General features: G+C 37.0%; 1 protein-coding gene across 1 annotated transcript in view; it reads left to right on the top strand.

Annotated features, from left to right (window-relative positions):
* Positions 1 to 16,086, top strand: part of LOC149232859 (pectate lyase-like) — a 30,036-nt gene extending 13,950 nt beyond the window's left edge. Inside the window, exons 3-7 of the mRNA XM_089382022.1 lie at positions 14,364 to 14,446; positions 14,609 to 15,254; positions 15,402 to 15,505; positions 15,632 to 15,770; positions 15,868 to 16,086. Of these exons, the coding sequence (XP_089238148.1) occupies positions 14,364 to 14,446; positions 14,609 to 15,254; positions 15,402 to 15,505; positions 15,632 to 15,770; positions 15,868 to 16,086 (1,191 nt within the window). The remainder of the gene's footprint in view (positions 1 to 14,363; positions 14,447 to 14,608; positions 15,255 to 15,401; positions 15,506 to 15,631; positions 15,771 to 15,867) is intronic.
* Positions 16,087 to 23,571: the final 7,485 nt, after the last annotated feature.

Below are 23,571 nucleotides of genomic sequence, written 5' to 3'. Positions count from 1 at the left end.
AGAAATGGGGGGTTGTTGTACAGCACAACAGGTCACTAACCATCCAGAGACTCAAAAAATCAAGTAAGGAAAAGGAAAACCAAACAAGCACACAAACCAAGCTAATGAAGCTTTCTAGTCAAGGAGGACACATGAAAAACAACCTAAGAGGCATAAATTAAGAGGGCAAGTCACACTGGTTATGATCTAGGAGAAACCCTAATCTTCACCTACAAGAATCGACGCAATTGCCTAACTGACAACAAGAACCACAAGGGGGTACGGTGCGACTGTTTCAAAACAAATCACACTAGTTGACGCGATTCTCGGAAAATGAAACACGCTAATTTAGGATTTCAAGAAAAAAATAAAAATTTCCAAAGGCCAAAACTAGAACTGCCACTGTAAATTTCAGACTCAGAGCAGTAAACCAGGCCAAGAAAATAAAACGAAAGGGAAAAGGTGATACTACAAAAGTTCACACAAACCATGAAATGAAAATAAATCAAACGAGAGGATGGCTTCCCCAGTGGAGTCGCCAATTTGTGGTGTAGGTAAATTCTCTATGTGGACAAAGACAATTCGTCTATCCCAAGAGAGTGGGTCTAGCCACAAACAAACAATCTAGTGAAAACTTCCTCAAGCTACAATCAAATAAGAGGGAGTACCTCTTAGAATGTTATTCTGCTTGGTGATGATCTTGCTTCCTTACTCCAACTACTTTTCATTTCCTTCCTTTAAATACCTGAAACAAGAAAATGAACAACAACAACAAATATGATACCATACAAATTGCATCCAACCTACTTAAAAGCTCAAGGAATCTTAATCCATCAAATCTAACATAACACTTAATGTAGGAAATCAATCAATAATTGTATTCATATAAGTTCAGAAAGAGATTACAACCAAAGCCTTGACGTTGCAGGTCTCTTCTGACGTATCTGGGTTACCACATCTCTGCTAGCATCTCATGGATATCCCCAACAATGGAAGTTTTAAGGCTTCTTCCCTTTAGTTCGAAACCAATCTAAACACACTATTATCCCTCCATAAACATAAACTAGTAAGCTACAAGCTATAGGTATCTTGCTGGTTATTCAAGCTCCCGAAAAGACAAGGACTAATTTAGCTTGGAAAAGGAGGAGTTTATATAGCTTTTATGGATGGGAGATGGTTCCTCTTATGATGGGAGAGGGATTATCTCTTTGGTTTGTTCCATATTAATAGGGGAAAGGAGCCCAAATTGACTTCCTGGGTTGCATCCAATCCAACCATTTACTAGAATTTTGTTACGAAGCTTCTAGACATGGAAGCTTCGACTCCATATTTAAAAAGCTTGCCAAAAGAGGATATACATGACTAAGAAAAGGCTAATTTGTGTTGTACGACGCTAGGCCAAGTTTTAGACTATGAAAATTGGCGTGAGGAGGAAATGGGTCATTAGCATCAGTCTTGTAAACTGTGATAAAAGGAAAGATTCTTGGGAAACGATGCAAAAGGTAAATTATTTTCTCATGAAGAGGGACATAATGTGAGTCTCTTGATAATGGGAAAGCATGTAGGGTTCAATGTAGAGGTCCTCCAGGATTGAGGAACAAGGAGTATAAGGATAGTGACAAAATGTTGTGTAACATCGAGCCTTGTCTGAGTTGCGCACTGTAATATCAACCCTCATTGATGTGAACTTTCTCCACAAAACTACATAGTGCACAATCACTGTCTTCCAGGGCTATCACTCTGCACGATTCCTGAGTCTGACATCCTTCCTTCACCCCTATAATTTCACAGTTTCCTCTGAATCTACCTTGAACTGCGCATTTCATACTTTTAGTGCTCAAGCTTTTCGCTTGCCTACTAAAACCCTATAATTTGTAGAAAGTCCAACCTCCCTTGGCCTACATAACTATCCAGATGTGTCCTCTAATGAGCCTCCCTTAATTGAAGCTCACTATCCTCAAGAAATACGTAGATTGGTCCTTTAGGCCTCTTTGTTGACCAATCATCCTTGCCTCTGGAATTTTCATAGATATGTCTCCTAGGGTGTCATCCCACATTAGCCACTATATGCATGAACTATGCAATCCTGACTCCCCGTGGCCACTGTGCAATTTTTCTCCCTAGTGAGAACTGTGTTCAAAAGTTCCTTAGTCAAGCCTGAGATATGCTCTATGTAGTCTTACTGATCAAGCACTCCCCCTATCACCTAGAACTGTGCAAGGAATAGTAACTGGACCCTTTCTCCCAGCCTGTCACCTGTCCCACGGTCAATTCATGGATAAGATTGCATCATCTTAAACTAGGGATTTTTCAGATTGATGTCATCCTGTCATGAGTGAATTACAGGAACACATACACTATCAAGTCATGGCGAGATGATGAGGAAGGAGAAGAAGGAAAGAATTCCCAAGACTCACTTGTAGCTGAACGGATGAGTGAATGTATCAAGAGAAAGTAAAGGGACCCAAGTTTGCAACCACCTCTCAAGACCAAAGACCATCAAAGTCCCCACATCATCAAGCTATGTGGAGGAAAAGATAAAGCATATTCAAGAAGACATCTATCACTTAGCATCAATAGTGACCTGACATTTCCACATCATCAATCTTGTTCACATCATCATTGTCATGTCAAGTTGTGTCATGAGCTGTCATATGCCACATCACTATTGTGGGCCATGTATATTGTAAATAAAATGCATTGTAAAGTGAAAGTCCAATGGACACATAAGAATATGAAGAGTCATGTAAGTTGAAAATTCATAAGAAGCTAAAAACTTATGAGGGTAGTCAAATAGACAAGGGGGAAGTACCACCCTTGGTTATATAGACCTCCTCATTGTATGAGGAAATGACTTTTCATCTTGGATCCTCACGCAAGGCATTAGATAGATCAGCTAGCTCTTTGAGGAGCAAGGAGTGGCTCCAATGTCCCACTACTGGGGCTAATGATGTATAATATAAATTTGTGTCTTTGAAATTTTTCTCGATTACATAAACCTTTTAAGGCCAACATGTTCCTCACAAATGACTTATGATTGTTTGTAAGACTACTATGTGAACATTTGTATTTCATGTTTTCTTTCACATGTACTAAGATAATTGAACTATTTCAATTATTTTAGTGCATATCTTGTTGGGAATGCACTATAATGGTTGTCATCGCTATCTCATACTTGTGGACTATTTCGCAGGATACTATACATACCTTTCTTTACTTATCGGTTATAATGACCGTCACATCTGCTATGGACTATTCCACCTGGATTTTAAACAAATATACCATTGTTCATTGGTTGCAATGATTGTCACATCTGTTGTTGACTATTGCGATGGATGTTGGACAAGTCCTTCTGGTTCATGTGTGTCTCTTCCTGGGTGGTATTGTTACCTCTCACTTAAAGGCTCACTTTTCTCCCCCTTTTGCAGTAAGAGAACCTAAACAAAGTTTCGCTGCACACTCACGAGGCGCACTCATCTTGTTGTTTGAAGATACCACTACATCACTCTCTTGTGCTAATAGCTAGAGTCAAGGCAAACCTTCGAGGATTTGGCAATTGGGCCTTTATACTAGATGGGATTCCCACACCAAATGGTGTGAGGTTTGATTGGGACTTGATATCAGGGAGATCCCCATAGTTGATAGATTTCCAACACCATCAACAATCTCCTTATCGTCATCAAAATCATAAAAGAAGACATCTCAACATTTGTATACCCAAACCATAAACAAGTGACTTATGTCTCCAAGAATGTCGATGTCAACATAATCGAGTCTTATGATAACAATTCATCGCAAGTGTTCATCACAATATTCCACATAAAATTAATTTTGGATGGTTAAACAATTTTTACAGTATGACAATTTTATACCACACTCAAAAGTTCATATCATTTTGTATCAATGAAGATGGCAACTCTGAGAATTTGGAAGGATGTGAATATATTACAAATCAAATAAATAGATGACATGCTTTGTCATCAATAAGCTTTGAGGACAAAGATTTTTGAAAGGGACAAGCAATGTTCTGAAGAAAATGTATATAAATAATATAAATAAATAATAATGATAATAATAGTTCATTAAACAATATAAATAAATAATAATGATAATAATAGTTAATTAAATAATAATTATTTACTAAAGAGGCATGACTCTAGGGACAGGACTACTCATGAAGGGGCACCTGCCTAGGTATATAAGTGTGCCCTCATTTGTAATCATCACATCATCTCTTATCTTTTGTAAATTCTAATACAAAAAACAAAAAATACCTATCATGGAGTATTTTGTGTTGTTTATGAACTTTATTCAGAACAGGTTCTATCCGCAATGATACTCTTCATAACAAAAATGAGGAGTTCATTTTGAACACTCACTTGAGTCACACTTGACTCAATACCAAGTTTTTAAGGACATTGGAGCTATAGTGGAATACTAAGCTATTGGTAGTGCGTGTGTTTACTCATCTAAAGATAAAGTGATGAGAACTTGATATCCCAAAAAGTTGGAAAAGAAAGGATAGATACCCCTCACTCTTTGCAAATGGTTGGCCATTGGCCAAGAACCATGGTGGGATCATGGATACAAAATCTATTGTTGGTTCCTAAAACCACCTCTTTGACATCCCAATATTAGACACTCACTTGAGCTTTATTCCTGAATAGGTATAAATTCATGTTTTTCTGCATGGTGTGTAGAGTTACTTTTCTTTTACTACATTCTTTCATGCATTACCTAGTCTTGGGGTTCATGTGGTTTTGGTTCTCATTTTGGTAGAAAACTATGTATATATTAGTGAGTCTTATTTTTTTTCTCTATTTGGTTTCCCTATGGGTAGTTTTCTAAGATATCAACTAGTTCCTTTTTTGTTTAAGGGTATCTCTACTCAAGGTATGCCTTTGTAAAAGTTGTTTTATTCACCTAAAAGCATTGTTGGCTTGAGGGGGCCTGTCCTAGGTTCAACGTTAGTTAGCCAAACAAATCCCTACACCACTGGCCCTTTCGGTATCAGCCCGTGAGCGCTGACTGAAGCCTCACACGAAGCAGTATGGGGGGATGCTAGAACCAAGTTTCCGCACCCTTGAGATGGATGTGATGTCAATTTATTCTAGCTATACTTGCCTTCACGCAGGATGCTTAGACCTCTGCTCCTCCCTTCAATACCTTCATGAAAGGGTACAATTGGTTTTCACGCAACCCTAACCTGTGGCTTAGGGACTTTCACGCTGCTAGGGCAGTGAACTGCGATATCTCCCAAACTAGGCTAAGTGTTTTACTTATCTTATTAACCGATCTTAGTTAGCTTCGCTTAAACAGATGTTCTTACTTGCGTTCACTTAACCAACGCATTTACATAAATTCACGCATCATATAAGCATTATAAGTGAAATTCATACCCAACATAACAAGCTTCATAAACAGGAAATGAAGATGCAGAAATTGTAGAATACTTCTCTTTATTGATAATTCTAGATGATTATATACTCAACCTGTCCTACACACACAGTTTCCCGTGCACTCAGCTACGGACTTCTACCCTAGGCCTCTGCACACTCAGCTGCAGAGCCTCTACCTACACTACAACCCAAGACTTAGACTTATTGCCCTAAGGCTATGACTCTTTTCATCTTCATTCTTTTCATTCAACTACTTAGAGCTTAGCTCTATTTATACAATCCCATCATCTACGGACCATGAGTAGATCTTATACAGCTGACATTACATTTCCAAAATAAGCGCGAACAACCCTATGACTCTTTAACACCTACACACTCATCGACCACAAAATGCAGAGTCTTTACACTTGGATTACAAAATTTGACCAAAATATGGGCTTTTAGCCCCAAAACTACCCTTGGGGGATCTCGCACCCAATAGGCCCTCAACACAAATATCATCACTCGCCCTCAAGTCACTCGGCAGGTGTGGAGATGTTAGTGGGAAGATCTCCCAGCTTCGTTTGGATGACCACAACCTCGGTAGCACACTAAGCGGCTACCTACTGGACTTCTTCCACTCTCTGCTCAATGACTGCCATTGAACTGCTACCTTGAATCTTCTGTTGAGTTTCTTGTAGTGTCGCTAGCTTTCCTTCAATGGAATCTATGATCATATATGCCTCGTCTATCCATGGTTGTAGGCGTGCTTTTAGGACCACTTCTTTGCGCTGAGCGACATCCACCTACTCATTAAGCACCTTGGCCTCCTGCATCCATGCAAGCCTCTGTCTAAGGTCGACCATTTGCATGGTCCCTTTGACCTCATCATATCTTTGTTGTAGCTCGCACGCCTCTGTCTCAAGGTGTTCTATATCGGGTCCTCCTACAGGGTGGTCAGGAACTCGAATGACTATTCAAAAGGTCGCATGCAGACTACTACTACACTCTTGACCACCGCTATTGCTCTTGTAACAGTGGTGGCACACTGTTCCCTGACTTTCGGTGGAGTTGAAGTCTGAGCTCTCAACTACAATTCTGCGATCTACAGGTTTAGCTCCAGCTAAATCCTGGCCATCTCTGTCCGAGCATCGTGCACCCCTATGGCCAACTTGTGGATGCATGCCTCAACTGGTTCTTCTTCCTAAATGTCCAACTCTGGGACCATTCGGTAGGTTTTCTCCACCACCTGTATGTTTTTCTTATTTTGTTCCACTGTCTCGTTGCATTACAGGCCCAACTACCCGGTATTGATGCACTCTCACTCATCACCTGGAGAGCGCGACTCTCCCAGACCCTAAGTTCCGCGGAGACTCCATCCGGCAAGAGGTGGAGCATCTCTCGAGGGAGCATGATTATATTCAATACCACCTCCTTCAAGCTACTGACTCTGGACTTGTCGTCCTCATTTTCTATAGTAAGTTCCACATCTGGTATAGTATCGCGTTCGTCACTCTTTTGCGCAACATCTCTACAGCAGCTGAAGTGCCAATCGCGAGGCCAGTTGACACTATGCCAGCCTGTGGAGTGAGAGCCTACAACTCCTGCAACTCTGCCTGAGAGCCCCTAATACCAATTTCTCCCGCTCTTCAAATAGTTGGAAGGCCTTCACGGTGACATCCCTCACTGTTTCTCCAATTTCGTGCAAATCCCTCTAAGCGAGGATGATTGGGCCGAAGGATGTATTTGAAGACTTGGTTTTCTTCCGTGGCACTGCCTTGTCCTGCAGTCACTGACGCTTGAGTTGGGTGGATGTCATCTGTAGTTTCGCGCCACCTTGTTCTGTTGGCTCGTCTATTTCTTCTTCAGTACCAGGCAAAGGTGACTTCTTTCCTTTGCACTCTTCTCCTCCTATCTTCTGCTATTCGGCCAATTTCGCAACATCACGTGTTGCTTGGGTCTTAGCCTCCACTTCCTCTTTCCTGCGCTTCTTAGCCAGTTGCGTCATTCAGAGTTGTTTTTCTTCCTCCTTACACTGTGCAGCGGACTTTTCCATTTCCATTGGCTTTGCGTTGGGCTTTAACGTGATCTTCATCACTCCTAGATATCTGATTATTCCCTTTAGATCCATAAATTTGGTAGGGAATAAGTCCGGGTATTCAGGAAGAAATTCAACGACATTATCCACCGTCAGGTCATCCCAGTAGTCTCCAATCTTCACGAATTTGGGTTCTGCCTCTGTACCAATGTTCACCTATTTATTTTTCATCATCACAGTTATATTAGGGTTTTTAATCTGTGGTCCTTGAACCTTGTGGTGGCCTTCTGTTTCTCGGATGTTAATCTTCGTGGTTCCTCTTCCTCTTCTTCAATAATTATATTATAACATTCTAGCACATGACTTAGATGAGTAGCCCATTTAGGTTGAATCAGGTCTAAAGGATCTTGTGGTATCCTAAATATGGTTGTTTTCACCTCTTGTAGCGCTTCGACAATACTGTCAAACCTATCCTCAAAACTGAATGTCATCGTGAATCCTTTGCGTAGGATATCCCATTCACCTATCCCATGGCAAAGCTCAGTTTCTATATACCAATTCAATGGGATAACATCTAGGGCATGACAAAACAGGTGCACCCACTCAGGTTCCGGCTTTTCTCCATAAGCCTGCATCCAATTGGCCAGATGCATACGCGGATCAGTCTTCCCATTGTACTTGTCTATCAGTTGCACCTTAGGCTTTCCAAATTGTGTTCTCATCATCCTCATACATTCACACCAATCATCAAAGCTTCCCTTATGCATACCCCACCATATTGCAGGCGTAGTATGCAGTACCCAGTCCAAGGCCTGGAAGTGCTTCTTTTCTGGTATCTCCCTTTCAAATTCATCCAAAAAGATATCTACCTCATCCAGTCCATTATAAGTAGGCAGATTTCTTGCCTCTGATGACATACAATGTAGCGACCGAGTCATCATTTTGCAATTCAGCATAGTTACTTCATGTAACCAATTATGCGAGCGTCTTATTTCTTCATCGAAATCCAAAGTGCAGGAACTCTCGCAATCCCACATAATCTATCCATCTATGGTGGGATTCACCCAACCTTGGTCTTGCGCTGTTACCTTATAGATACAGTCTAGATTGTCATCAGTATCATAATTGCAGACTAGTTCTGTATAGCGCGATCCTTCAGTAGGATCTAGGGGTATTATTATGCGCAATGCTTTCTTCTCAAAGATCATCTTTCACTTATTCAGATTGATTAACCCATTCATATCAGTAGCCTACTCAATTCCCACGATTGCAGGGTAGGGATTGCTGTCATCCACAATATCTATTACTTAAAAATATGCCAACGTGCTCGCTCCCTCAATATTGATGGTCACCCCCTACAGTCGCCCCATGGGTATGATTTTCTGCTGCTTCACCATCCTTTGCTGAATTGGAGACAATTGCAGCGCATGTATCCCCATTTGTTCACAAGTCTACTTTGGTAGGACATTCACATCTGACCCTAGGTCCAAAATAACCTGATCCATTTCATACTCTCCTACTTGTGTGATCAGTCTCATCTCCTATCCTGTCCTGTCCGTATTTCATGCTTTCCAATATTTCGTACTAAGCAAAGCTCACCTGGTGCAGTTCCAGTGCATATATTGATGAGTTCTTCTAGCCCTTTTATAGCTTTACTGTCACGCAGTAACTTCATATAGGTTTCTAGGAAAGTTGTGAGCATAGAGAGGTCCATCTCTGGCTCAGGCTTATCCTTGCTTCCTGAGGTAGAGGCCTCAGCGAAGCTCTTCTTAGCTTCCATGATGGCTTCTCGAGTGCACTCCAAATCAAACTCAGACTCTTTTGTCGGAGCCTTGTGAACCCATGTACTATCTGCCGACTATTTCCCCTTGTCATCTCCCGTCGCGATTCCACTCTAGAGAACTATATTTACCTTCGGATCTTCCTCGCATGGCTCAAACCTCATCATCTATAGGTTCTAATTTTGGGGAGGTGGTAGTGCCCCTTTGTCACGTATCCTAGCTATCAATGTAGGACAATCTTCTATTTCATGATCAAACAGTGTGCAATACTTGCACGACGGACGTGTTGGATTAGTGAAATCATAGGCATAGTGTCCTGGTCCTTCAAAATTGTAGTAAATCAACTGTCCTCAACCTCTACCAGGTCCTCCTCATCCTCGGCCTCGTCCGCGCCATCCCTGTATTCTGGTTAACGGGTCGCATTTTGGCCTTAACACTGTAGGCGAGAGTTCTATCCATCATCAATTCTTAGCTCCTACAAGTACGCTTATCATGTCCTACTGACCTACAAAAGTTGCAGAACAGCTGTTGTGGTGCTTGCACAGACTTCTGTAGCAAGTGATAGTTATCCATGGCATGTTTTCTGGCTACTTGACAGATAGCGCACTATAAAGCAGGCGTCATGCTAAGTCCTAATTGAGCTTTTGGTCTTAAAGGCATTAGTCCCCCTCCTTGAAGGTAATTTGCAAAGACCAGCCAATGGTATTTGTCATGAACCCTACTCTTGCATTTCAAGCACCATACCTCCTCGTGTATCTCTGGCCGAACCGTCCTGTCCTACTTCAGGCTTTACATCTTAAGGCATAGATTCTTCAGCTGCAAATGGATTTGTTGGACTCCTAAATCATGATCTTGCATTAGAGTTTCATGTAGTCTCATGGCAATCTCTAAGGCCTCCGCATGAGTTGTTATCTTCTGCTGTGAAATCACACTCCTTAAATATGGTAGTATCGAAGCCACAAACCACTCACAATGTTGTCCATCTGTCAAGTTCATGTTAGCTTAGCGGGTTGTACATTTCAACCTCTGATCTATTTCCCAAGGCATCTTGCCTGGTTGCATCGCGATATCTTTGAGTCCCACAATTGACTGCGCTTCATATTTAGGCTGGCTAAATTCCCTATTTAGTGCTGCTTGGATGTCTGCTACTCCAGAATTCAGGTTATCGTTAGAGTACTTAATATACGAGGTTAGCGCGTGATATTCCAGAGCACTAACTTGTGTCACTTTCTTTATGTGATCATTTGTAACACCTTGAGCTTCCCATATATCCATCACAACGAACTAGAATTGGTTTGGGTCCTCATTTCCCAAGCCCTTGAACAAAGGCAACTTCACTGTATTTGGCATCCTGAACCGCAGTGGAGGCGGAGGTGGTGCAAGTGAAGTTGGAGGCATTGGCAATGAAGTCATAGGTGGTGTGGGCGGAGGTTGTATTCACGATAATCCTTGTCATATTAACTAAATAGCACTTCACGGAGAGACCTTCACTATTCCTTCTTCGTCTCTTTGCGGAGGTGAAATCAAGGGGCTATACTCCAGACCCTTATTTCCTTCGTTTCTGTAAATTTTTCCACTTCGCGTAGTCTTGAACATCAAGGTAGTTGCATAACCCGTTTTTCGCACAACAACATTTTAATCCAAGTATTCAAAGATTTTACGTACTTACCTTGCGGTCCTTTGAAAAAGCGTCACTCTGCCTCGCTATAGCTAACTGAGGTGTCGACCATGAATTTAATCACAAATCCTCCTATGACGCGATCGAGCCAATGATCGACAACGTAGACGATCTTATCCTCTGATGCTTCCAACCTTCGCACTAGCTCTAGGGTCCACACAATAGGACCATCAAGTTTCCACCTTCCTTGGCTATTTGCTAGTTTTGCAATCCACTCATACAACTCAACTAGAATGGAGGTGAAAAAGATTTCGTGGATCTCCGTATACATGTACCTATCTAGCCATTGTTCTTTTGTTAGTCGTGGATTTCTGTTCTCTTGTGTTGTGAACTCGTGGATCCTTCTATCCAACCAACCTTTGATTTCTTTCTTAGTTGGATTTCAGTGATACGACATCACATATTTGTTATGCAGATTCCAGTCCTGAAAACGGAACCATTTGTTGGCTTGAGGAGGCCTGACCCAGGTAAAGCATTAGTTATCCAAACAAATTGCTACACTGTTGGCCCTTTCGGCATTAGCCCATGGAGCAAGGACTGAAGCCTCACCTTAAGCAATATGGGGGGATGCTGGAACCAAGTTTTCACACCCTTGAGATGGATGTGATGTCAGTTTATTCTGGCTATACCTGTCTTCATGTAGGTTGCTTATCCCTCTATTCCACCCTTCACTACCTTCGCGAAAGGGTACAATTGGTTTTCATGCAACCTTGACCTGCGACTCATGGACTTTCGTGCTACTAGGGAAACGAACTGCGATATCTCCTAATCTACGCTAAGTGTTTTACTTATCTTATTAACGGATCTTAGTTAGCTTCGTGTGAACATATGTTATTACTTGTGTTCACTTAACCAACGCATTTATATATATTCGTGCATCATATAAGCATTATAAGTGAAATTCATACCCAACATAACAAGATGCATAAATAGGAAATCAAGAAACAAAAATTGTAGAATACTTCTCTTTATTGATAATTCTGGACGATTACAGACTCGACCCACCCTGCACACTCAGCAGTGGACTTCTACCCTAGGCCTCTGTGCACTCAGCGGTAGAGCCTCTACCTACACTACAACCCAAGACTTAAACTTCTTGCTCTAAGGCTATGACTCTCTTCGTCTTCATTCTTTTCTTTAAACTACTTAGAACATAACTCTGTTTATACAATCCCATGGTGTGCGGACCATGGGTAGATCTTTGACAGCCCACATTACATTTCCAAAATAAGGGCAGAGAACTCTATGACTCTTTAACACCTACGCGCTTTGTGACCACGAAAGGCAGAGTCTTTACAGATGGATTACAAAATTTGACCAAAATATGGGCTTTTAGCCCCAAAACTGCCCTTGGGGGATCGCGCGCCCAGCAAGCATAGTAGACTATTCTACTTGTCTAAGTGAAATCCCTACAAGGAAAAGAGAAGATATGATTGAACTTGAATGACTAGATTAGTAATAATTTCCCTTAGCCATTTAAGCTAGATCCAATTGGTCATAAATATATAGAAACCAAATTAGTGATTTCATGGATGAATTTATTTTAAAAATATTACTTTATAATTTTTTTAACAAAATTAAGTCTATTTTAATATTTAAAATTTATAACAAATCAAATATTTTAAGAATAATAAATGACACAATTTCAAACTGTCCACATGGGGTAGCTCAAGTGGCGATGGCCGTGGAATGAAGTCTCACCGAACCGGAGATCTTGGGTTCGAATCTTGTGCTACCCTCCCCCACTAGCAGGGTGAATAATGGACATGTAAAAACTCGAAAATGAGAGGGTCCTACCAAGCTTACAAAAAAAAATGACACAATTTCAAACTCAAAAATTTATTTTTGAGAAAATGGATATATATAAATATAAATTAAAAATAACATAAAGTAATATGAGCTATCATAAATACTCAAATGTTTACATATAAATCATCATTGTGTCCTGAAAATGAGTCACAATAGATAGTAAATTCAATGTAATGAATTAAGAAGATGAATTTCATATCAACTATAATCATCGAAGTCTTGGTTCCTGAAATTAAATGTGATGGATTGAGAAGTTGAATTTCATATAAACTATAATTATAGAAATTTTGGTTCAGAAAATACTTAAAAAGTAATATAGTTAAATTTTAATTATACTATTAAATTAATTTATGGGTTTAGAGTAATATGTGATATGTTCTATTAAAATATTTTATGGTGAAATTCTAAATTTGATGGACACACATGTTTCCTTAAATATGAGTTAGTTATGTGAAATTTAACACAATCCCTTAATAATTTTGATATCTTAAATGTTTCTCAAATTACAAGTTTAATAAAAATTTAATTTTATAAATTTATAAAATTATTATAAAACAAATAATTATATTTTATATAAAACCACCTAAATAGAATTAAATAAAAAATCTCTTAGTTAAAAGAAAAAACAAAACTCATCTAAATAAATGAAATTTATACTAAAGATTTTAAATCTATTAAAAAAATCATCTAAATATATTTAAAATTTTACATAAAATAATGTAAAAATGAAATTCATCTAAATCCATGCTAAGTGAACTTCATCGGAAATGAATCCATGTTAATCTAAAATTAGTTCATAAACTTACCTTAAATACTTAAGGATATATTTAATATTAATTTAATTTATTATTGACATTTGAGAGTCAAAATCTGATCTGAATTTTATGCTTATCAAATACTCATTTTCTGTTTTTGTGTGATTCCAATAGTAATGCATGTGGAATGCCTAGAATTTGGAAATTTAAGGGGAAAACACACGATCTCATCCTAAACACATTTATATTTATGTTTTTTGTTTCATCTATGTCATATGCATTGAATGCTGCATCATCTCCATGTGGAAAGCTTTGGTATTGAATAGTTTTGCCAACTAACCGAAGACGACATGCAAAGGAGTTTGTTGGGTACGATCGCCCTCTGAGGCTCATCATTCCCAACTCTTTCGGCCATGGATAAAAGGACATTTGAGTATACAGTTTACAGGTGATACTTGCTTTAATGTCTGGCCAATGTATATGGTCATGTTTTGAGGAGTTCAGTGTTTTGGAAAAGTGTACAGGTAAAAAATGGCCCGGAATTTTATGAAAGTGTGCATTAGGTTCCAGAGGTCCAAAATTTTATAAAAGTCTGTGTCATAGAGGTACGAGATCCGGAGTACAATAAGAAGAGAACGTGTTTGGTGACCAGCCAGTGCTATAAGACGAGAACTGTCTTGGCTAGCCATTGATGAGTTTTCCCTTTCACTCCCAATTCGTTGCACCTCACAGTGGTTCAATGACTTCTTTTCAGGGTTTCTCTTATTTTTTTTTCCATACCGGGAGAATTTAGAGCTGCAGCATCACCCTTTCTTTAATATTTCGAATCATTGTTTACTTGGGAAGACAGCAGCCATATTTGGTGTTGAGTTGTGCAGGATGACCAATGGAAGTAGTATTTCGTTTTGCATGCTTTTGATGGGAATCCTATGGATCTGTGGCCAGGCGCCCCACTGTTTTGCAACAAAGGCGTTTGGAGGAGAAGCGGCGCATGTCAATAGCAGCGCGTTGATCTCTGGTGTGGAAAAGTAAATAAACGACCCTACGTTGATGAACTGAGTTTAATTCACAACATCATTTATCAGCTATCATGGTTGTTCATTATAAATGTTTTGTTTTGTTTGAATTCAGTTGTTTATTTATGACCTGACATATTTGTCTATATTTCACTGATTCCATTTCGAATGCAGAAGCAATATCAACAGCACAAGACGAGAGCTGGCCTTTTTGTCACACGCAACAGGTAACCCTATCGATGACTGTTGGATGGGGGACCCCAATTGGCGCCAAAACAGAAAACGGCTAGCAGATTGTGGCGTTGGATTTGGCAAGGGCGCCATTGGAGGCAGAGAGGGAAGGATTTATGTTGTTAGGGATCCTGGTGATGATCCAGTGAATCCTAGGCGCGGCACCCTACGTTATGGGGTCATTCAGGAAGAGTCCCTGTGGATTATTTTCAAGAGAGACATGGCGATCCAACTGAAGGAGGAACTGATCATGAACAGTTACAAAACAATTGATGGTCGTGGAGTCAATGTCCACATAGCAAACGGACCCTGCATCACCATTCAAGATGTGAATCATATCATCATTCACAACATTCACATTCACGACTGTAAGAAACCAAATCGAGTAGGAGACGCTTTCGTGAGGGATTCTCCATCTCATTATGGGTTGAGAGGGATAGCAGATCAAGATGGGATATCGATTCTTGCCTCATCCAACATTTGGATCGACCATTGTTCCTTGTCCAGATGCGAAGATGGTCTCATTGATGCCGTCAGTGCATCCACAGCAATCACAATTTCAAACAACTACTTCACTGACCATGACAAGGTTCTACATTCAATCTCATCCCATCTCTTCCTGCCTTCGTTAAGCATATCAATTCTCATAATTTTCACTGTTAATTTCTTTCTTCTTCCATGAAGATCTATAACAGTAGTTGCTCTGTTCTTCTCTGTGTGTATTTGAGTACTGCAGGTAATGTTGTTGGGTCATGATGACAATAATATTCAAGACAAAATCATGCAAATAACCATAGCATACAACCATTTTGGGGAAGGTCTAGTAGAACGAATGCCTAGGTAAATGCTTGTATTAATCTCCGCCTCAGCTTTCCAAACGCAATAGATGTACAGTCACCTGAATCTAATGAAGTTAATGAGAAGCAAATTAGAGTTGTTATTGACGAATTGAATGAATGCATGTAGATGTCGACTTGGGCACTTCCATATAGTAAACAATGACTACACTCATTGGCACATGTATGCCATTGGTGGAAGTGGAAACCCTACCATATTGAGTCAAGGCAACCGGTTCTTGGCACCTGAAGATCCTAGAGCTAAAGAGGTGATTACTAATATTCGTGTTTAACAACCATACAACATAATGCGAAGTTCAATGAAGTTAAAATTTAACGTGAGAATATTGATCTGATCTGCCACAGGTAACGAAGCGGTTAAGCCAGAGTAATGAAGGGATGCTATGGAATTGGATATCAAGAGATGATCTGCTACTAAATGGCGCAGTTTTTCAACAATCGGGATCAGTTTCTCAAACCTTGAGTACATTTAGTGTAAATCCTATGCCTGGTAATCTTGTAGGATCTATCACTGGGAACGCAGGCGTACTCGCATGCAGAAAAGGGAAACGAGGTCGTTGTTAACTCTTATTGACTTCAACCTGCTGACTTCAACTCTTCTAGCGAATAAAATCTTATTGACTTCAAGCTGCAAAGAAATGCTTGAGATATGGTACTGAAATATTAGGTCTTTGAGAAGGCTTATTCTATAGTGATGATATAGTGGATGTGAAAATGGAACTAGATTTTTTTTACATTGATTTTCATTGGTTCTTTATATCATTTCTTCATTTGTTGGGGTCTTACTTGGAAATTCTTCTTGATATTGATAGTATCTATGGGTGGTTGGAGTATTTGTACTAAATCTGAACGAATTTGTGATTCAAACGGTTTGTTCATGGATTCAACATCGCATTATATTGCAATTTACTGATGAGATGCATGGACATTATATTCTCATTCATAGATATTCAGAAATTATTTAAAAGAAAAAAAAAAATCACAAATAACACATAAAAACACATACATATAAGTATAAACAAAAAAAAGAGGTGCAATTTTTACCTACATAATCGTGGCCAACTGAGACTACCTAAGAGTATTTTGTTGATAAAATATTTGTCTGATGTCAAATTGGGGTTTTTCCTAACCTAGATGAGAGTCAAAACAATGAAAGATATATATATATATATAGATAGTATACACACTTGCAAAGTTATTCGGAATGATATGTTTGTATACACACTTGCAAAATTATTCGGAATGATATGTTAAACATATTGAAAAAGAGTTTGCTGGCAAAAGTTATTAGCAAGTTTATGATTAGATCAATAAACACTATTTTTAACGCACATCTTTGTTTAATGATAAATTAACACAATTCCAATTGGATAGGTGAGAAATTGTTTTAGTTATAGTTTTAAAATTACTAAGTGTTGATATGTTAAATATGATGATAAATAAGTTGGGAGGAGTTTTCATGGATCTATTTTAGAATATACAATGATTAATTTGGGTGTAAAGTTTTCCATCATCATTGAACTGTGGTGATTTAAGTTGATAGGTAAAGTATATTTGAAGGCATATCTCCTTGGACTTCAAAAATGTAGTTATTTTATTACTCAAATCATGATTGTTCCAATTTTATTTTTTAAAAGGTCTTTTCATCCCTCTGGCTAGGAATCTAATAACATATAATATGTCTTATCATATGCTTTGGATATGAGATATTTTTTTTATAGATATTCTTATGATAATTCAATGAGTTGATTCACAAAAATTATATTCAACCCATGTGATAGATCATGCTATAGAATCTTCGAATATATTATATCAACATTTTATTGATGGGGGATCTCATCTATATGTATATTTGTATGAGAAGGTATTAATTTAATTTTTATTAGAATTTATACAGTGAATAACAAAATATGATTATTATGGAAGAATGCTAATCTAAGAAATTTTGTACACACATATTATCAAATGATAAATAAAATCATGCAAATATAGTTAATAAAATGCCTTATTAAAACATGAGTTTTAAGAAAAGAAATTGAAATTAAGGAAATCATTTAAAAACAAAGTATCATTTAAAAAATTAATTATACAAGTGATCATTTAAAAGAAAATTTCTTCTTAAAAAATTGCATACTACTTCACTAAAACATATATGTTGGAAATTGTGGTCAACAATAAGTTAAGCTCAAGCTACTTGCAAATAGAGTTATAACCCTCCTAGTAGAGCATATCACATTCAAAGGTTTCTAGCTTTCTTCCTTATGAACACTTAAAAAAGGTGAAGAATTATGGCTATAATAGTTTAGCATTCTTTCTCCTTCCTCGGGACTAGAGGAAGAACTACACCCTTAAGATCAGGCTAGCAACTTTGTTTAAACATAAAGAATTTCAAGCATGGAAAGAAAAACAAACTTCTTTCTTTATTTTGGCTAATTTTGCATCAAGGTAAAAGTCAAGGGTGAAATTGTGAAGAGGGGCTATCTATAACCCTAAATGAATAAATTTTAATACTTTCTTATGAAGCCTACAAATTTTTTCCCAACAACCTCATAGAATTCTATCCCAATTTAGATGGCTCAAATATAGGTAAGTCATTAAACATACAAAACATTATAGTGATTGAATATTTTTTTATTTACTATCATGAATATAATTCAAGAATCTTCAAAATCCAACTGCCTCAAGATCATCCATCTAAGGAATATACACTCATTCTCAAACTAAGTATCGTTCAAAATTTAAGAGAAATAAATACATATGCGTAATGATATAAGCTTAGTGTCACCTTGCAAAACTAGAAAAGCTTAACCCTCAACAATATGGCACAATTTGAGAGTTATAAATATAGATGTATAATGCTATATGTTCATTGTCAGTTTACAAAACTGGAGAATCTTAGCCGTGAACAACATGGTCACATATCAAAGTATTACTCAATGTGATGAGATTTCCCACTCAAGATGTATTAATTTGGACCATTGAAGCTCCTGTTGATGGATCTATGTGACTTTTTTATAGCTAAGAGATTGCATTCTTTTGAGATCAAGTTCAAATGATCTTAGCTTGATTAGGTATTTCAAGATTTAGTTTTATGTGGGGAAACTCTACTTCACTATCTTGGCCTTTCAGTGTCTTATATTTCTACGTTTGGAGGTTTCAATCAAAGTTACTTTTGAAATTCAAGGAGAGCCTCCTTAGTTAGTAAGCATATTTTTTTGAATAATTCCTTTAATACCAACCTAACAACCATTATTTTCTCTTTTAGAATTTGATTCCTTTTCACCTCATTTGAGTTACATTCAATAGTCACCTCACCTGGGTCTTGGGCCTAGCTTTTCATTTTTCAAAACTATAATTTTAGTTTTTCATGGTTTTTGAGTCGTATTTTTTTTTCCTTTTAGAATTTTTAGTAGTATCTCCTCTCTAAATGAGACTATTGACAAGTCTCGAGGCTTTCTTTAACACCATGTATTTGGTTGGGGTTGGACCAATTCATATTTTTTTCCTCTTTAGTTTCACTTCAATTCTTAGTTCATGATACATTCCTATAGGTTGGTGGGGCCCAACCTCTTGTGCCTAACTTTGGAATTTAAGACTTATCAATTCATATTTAATCATTTCATATGTAATAAATGAACAATGACACTTTCTATTCTAAAAGATGTGTGCTAGTGTAGACTTATACAACTATTCAATAGTTTGTAACATAAGCTTGATACGGCAATTTGGCATTTATTTACTAAAAGCCTTACCTCTCCTTTGATTATGCTTGCTCCTCCTCTTCATATTCTTGCATGCATTCTCATTAGGAATTTTTAGTATAAATTTGCACCTTTTCATTTTGAAATCGCCATTCATCATTTCTCAGTTTTTTATCTTTTATTTTTATTTTGTACTCATTACTTTTAATATTTTTCCTGCATTCTTAACTTAGTTTATTCTCTTTCAAAAATTATGTGATCCATCCCATTTAATATATATGGTGGTGTTGTAATATAGAAAAATTGTGTACATTCCAACAAATCCACATGTCAAATAGATATTAAGTAAAGGAAGACATGATATACATAAGATAGAGCAGAGAGAGGAGTGAGAGTAGTGGTAGACTATCTGTTATAGACATATTTGGGCAGTGCAAACCAAATCACATATGTCAATAAACCAAGGGCTTTCAAACCCCTAAAAGTGTTTTTTCATACCCTAAAGGATCAAGGTCAACTGATTACATCATTTCCCAGAAGTTCTCATTGAAAAACTCTCACCTGCTCCATGCTGAGAGTGCGATGCATCTCACCTATTACACAAGGGGGGTGTGATGAATACTGAAAATTCCTTCTATAGGGTGTGATGAGTGAGAGTAGACAAATGGCAGAGGTAGTTTGCTAGGTGGAAACTCAGAGAATCTTCTAGAAACTACTCATGTGACACTTGCCTCTCTGAATTCACCTAGGGATGAGTAAGAGATCATGAAATCTCCATGGAGAAGATGAATTTCATATCAACTATAATCATAAAAGTCTTGGTTGTTGGAAGTAATGGTTCCATGTCATGTGTAGTTGTCATTAGGAGTTATGAGGAGTTATGAGGAATCAGTAAGTCATTGTTTCCAATGTGTAGGTTGTAATAGTGATCTAGTTGTGTCAAAGTCAGTGATTTGTGTCATATATATTTGTACCTGTGATGATCAATAAAAGTATTGAAGAGTGGTTTGTATTGTGTGTAACAGCTCTATGCTTCCCATTCTATTTTCTATCATGGTATCAAAGCCCTCAGGCTTATATATGAGAGGAAAAATTTAGATTGTTAAATACCTGCAATCTAGTTTTGTGAGAGTTGGTTTTTTTTTTCCTTGGAAGTAGTTGTGTGTTGTATTATCTGGATCTGTCATAAACAATATAATATTCTTGCTGGAATCCTCACAACTAGCATTGCTTTAATCAGGATCTACAATTAGATCTGCGTGTGGTTGTTGTCACTAGCCGAGGGTGAGGGTGAGAGACGACATTCTGATTCAACGATATGATGACACGTATGCGTATAGCGCGTGCATAAATATCTTTCCTATTCGATCCAGGTATCAATTCCCATTTTCTGCACATTATTATTATTGGAGGCATGTAATATTTCGATCCCAGCGAAACTCCAATATATTGAATGTATGCCGTGATTGCCCTGTCAAAGATTAGAAACCGGAAAGTGCAGCGTTAGCTTTGTCCACAGGGTGTAATAACTCCAAGTTGAATTGGGGTTGAGACCAGGGGTAAAGACCCTACCAGATTGATGAATGTGCAAAGCTTTCAAAGACTCTGGATCACTGTAGCAATATCGGCGAACAAGAAAAAAGGCCTCTATGTAAGATTCATTACAGTCTGTTTTGCAGATTTGGTGCTAAGTTGTGATCATGGAGCACGATATCTAAAATGAGGCTATTATGGAAAGTCGCTGCTAGCAAAAGAGAGAAATCTGGATAAGTAGCCCCTTCAAGCATCGTTGTCTACCTGCATTAAATTCTTTGGCAATTCCTCTCCCCTAGCATGACGACCTCTAGTACACAACAAGTCTATAGTGTCGCCGCCACATCCAGATCTATAGAACTTTCAGAATGCAACAACCAGATCCGACGGCCCAAGGAATATCTTTCAGCACAACTTCCTCTGTGTCAACGTCGCCCACAACCATTAGGAGTGAGACTGTTAATTATGAATCATATTTTAAAAAGCATTGCCGTTGTCAGCTTGTTGAAGGCTGATTAGTATTTTTTTTTTTTTTTTTTTTTTTTTGGGTTTGGGTGTTGTGTAAAAAAAAAAAAAAAAAAAAATTATGAGAGATTGTGATGGTGTTTGTGTGTTTTTTATTGATTATAAAAAGGATTGATGGCATTTAAACTCGAAACCTCAGTGTCCGAAATGTCAATTCTTGTGTGTTAATAATTTTGCTTATAAAAAGGGTTGGTAGTTCTTAAACTAGAAGCCCTGATGTTTCAAATATCAATTCTTGTGTAAGGTTAGGTTGTTTGATCAACTCTCGAGCACATTCAGTACCCAGATCTCCATTCTATCAAATGACAGATCATAGGATGTTTCATTATGTTAAAAGGTGGTAGTTGGTCCATAGGATGGTTCATTACCTGAAGGATCTTGATGAGCTGAGTTGTCAATATTGTTGATCATGCAAAGTTCATCTATGATGGTGAGAGGTGGTTATGTTTTAAATGGAGGTCAAGTAAGAACTCAAAGATATGGTGTTGAAAGTGGTGTTGAAAGAGCGGAGTTTGACTTATTTGTTGTTGTAATATGTTTTCCATGTAAGAATTAAGGGAGGGTTTTGGAAGTAATGCTTCCATGTCATGTGTAGTTGTCATTAGGAGTTAGAGGAGTCATTCTAGAAGTTGTAATGGTGATATGGTTGTGTCTATTTGTGTCGAAGTCAATAATTTGTGTCATATATATTTGTACCTGTAATAATCAATAAAAGTGTTGAAGGGTGATTTGTGTTGCTTGTAATTGTTATCTTCTCTCCCTCCTATTTTTCTATCATTGGTTATGAAAATTCAATGTGATGCATCGAGAACATGAATTTCATATAAACTATTATCATAGAAGTCTTGGTTCTTAAAAAGTAATATAATCAAGTTTTAATTATATTATTAAAATAGTTTATGGATGTAAAGTAATAGATGATAAGTTGTTTTATTAAAATATTTTATGTAACATTGTAAATTTAGTGGGCACAAATGTTGCCATAAGTATGAGTTAGTGATGTGAAATTTGAATACAATCCCTTCATAATTTTAATAGCTTAAATATTTTTTTACGAATTTCTCAAATTACATCTTTAATAATAAGTTAATTTTATAGATTTATAAAATTATTATAAAACAAATAAATTATATTTTATGTAAAACCACATAAATAAAATTAATTGAAAAATCTTTTTAATTTTAAATTAAAAAAGAAAAACAAAAAATCTCATTTTAATAAATCAAATTTATACTTAAAAAATTAAATCTATTAAAAAAATCATCTAGATCATCTAAATATATTTAAAATTTTAGATAAAACAATATAAAAATAAAATTTATTAAAAAAACAAATTTATACTTAAAAAAAAATAAATCTATTAAAAAAATAATCTAAATATATTTAAAATTGTATATAAAACACTATAAAAATGAAATCCTTCTAAAATGAATCCGTGCTAAGCGAAATTCATCAAAAATGGATCCAGCTTAATCTAAGATTGGTTTATAAACTTACATTAAATCCTACTTTACCATAATTTGTTAACCATATATTTAATTCTAATTTAATTTTATAAATTTAAAAATATAATTTATTATTAAATAATACTATTGATTAATTTTAAATTAAAATATATATTAAATTACATCAATATAATTAATTAAAAAATATTTTCAAGTAAGAATTTAAATAAATCAAATTTATACTAAAATTTTATATCTATTAGAAATAGACATGAAATTAGGTTAGTCATGTAGAGCACACATTATATCTCCCTCCTCTTGTGGGTTGGCACTTGAGCTGAGTACGATCTTGGCCGTGACTTGATTGGTGAGTTCGATGCTTATATGCACGTGCGTTGGTGAATTTTAGAAAGGAGTTGTCTATAATGCGATTTTTTTGAAGATTTTGGTGACGGAATCCCGCGGAAGAAATTGAGGTTAAATCTTGATTTCTTGCAGTTAAAATAGTTTTTTAACTGCATATTTGGATTCAGCACCCTGAAAAACCCCTAGGACGCTTTCATTGTGCAGAAACTAGCTATCAAACTTACGATTCCAATAAATTCCTGCGGGATTTTGACCAGAAAAATTACTAGTCCAATTTAAAAAATATAAAAAAAATGAAAATATATTTAAAATTTGATTAAAAACCATGTTTACAATGAAATCAAGGTAGGATGAATCAATGACAGCCCAGATTTGTTAATAAAAATCACCTAAGACTAAGTGTTGAGGCAACTAATTTGTAATATATTTTCCTTAATTATTTTGACATTACTACAAATCACCTACGACTAAGTGTTGAG

Source organism: Pinus tabuliformis, chromosome J, assembly GCF_031772625.1.
Source record: "Pinus tabuliformis cultivar Carrire ecotype Pingquan chromosome J, CPIR1, whole genome shotgun sequence".
NCBI classification, from domain to species: domain Eukaryota; kingdom Viridiplantae; phylum Streptophyta; class Pinopsida; order Pinales; family Pinaceae; genus Pinus; species Pinus tabuliformis.
The sequence above is the reverse complement of the archived record's forward strand: the minus strand, read 5'-3'. Positions and strand labels throughout refer to the sequence as shown.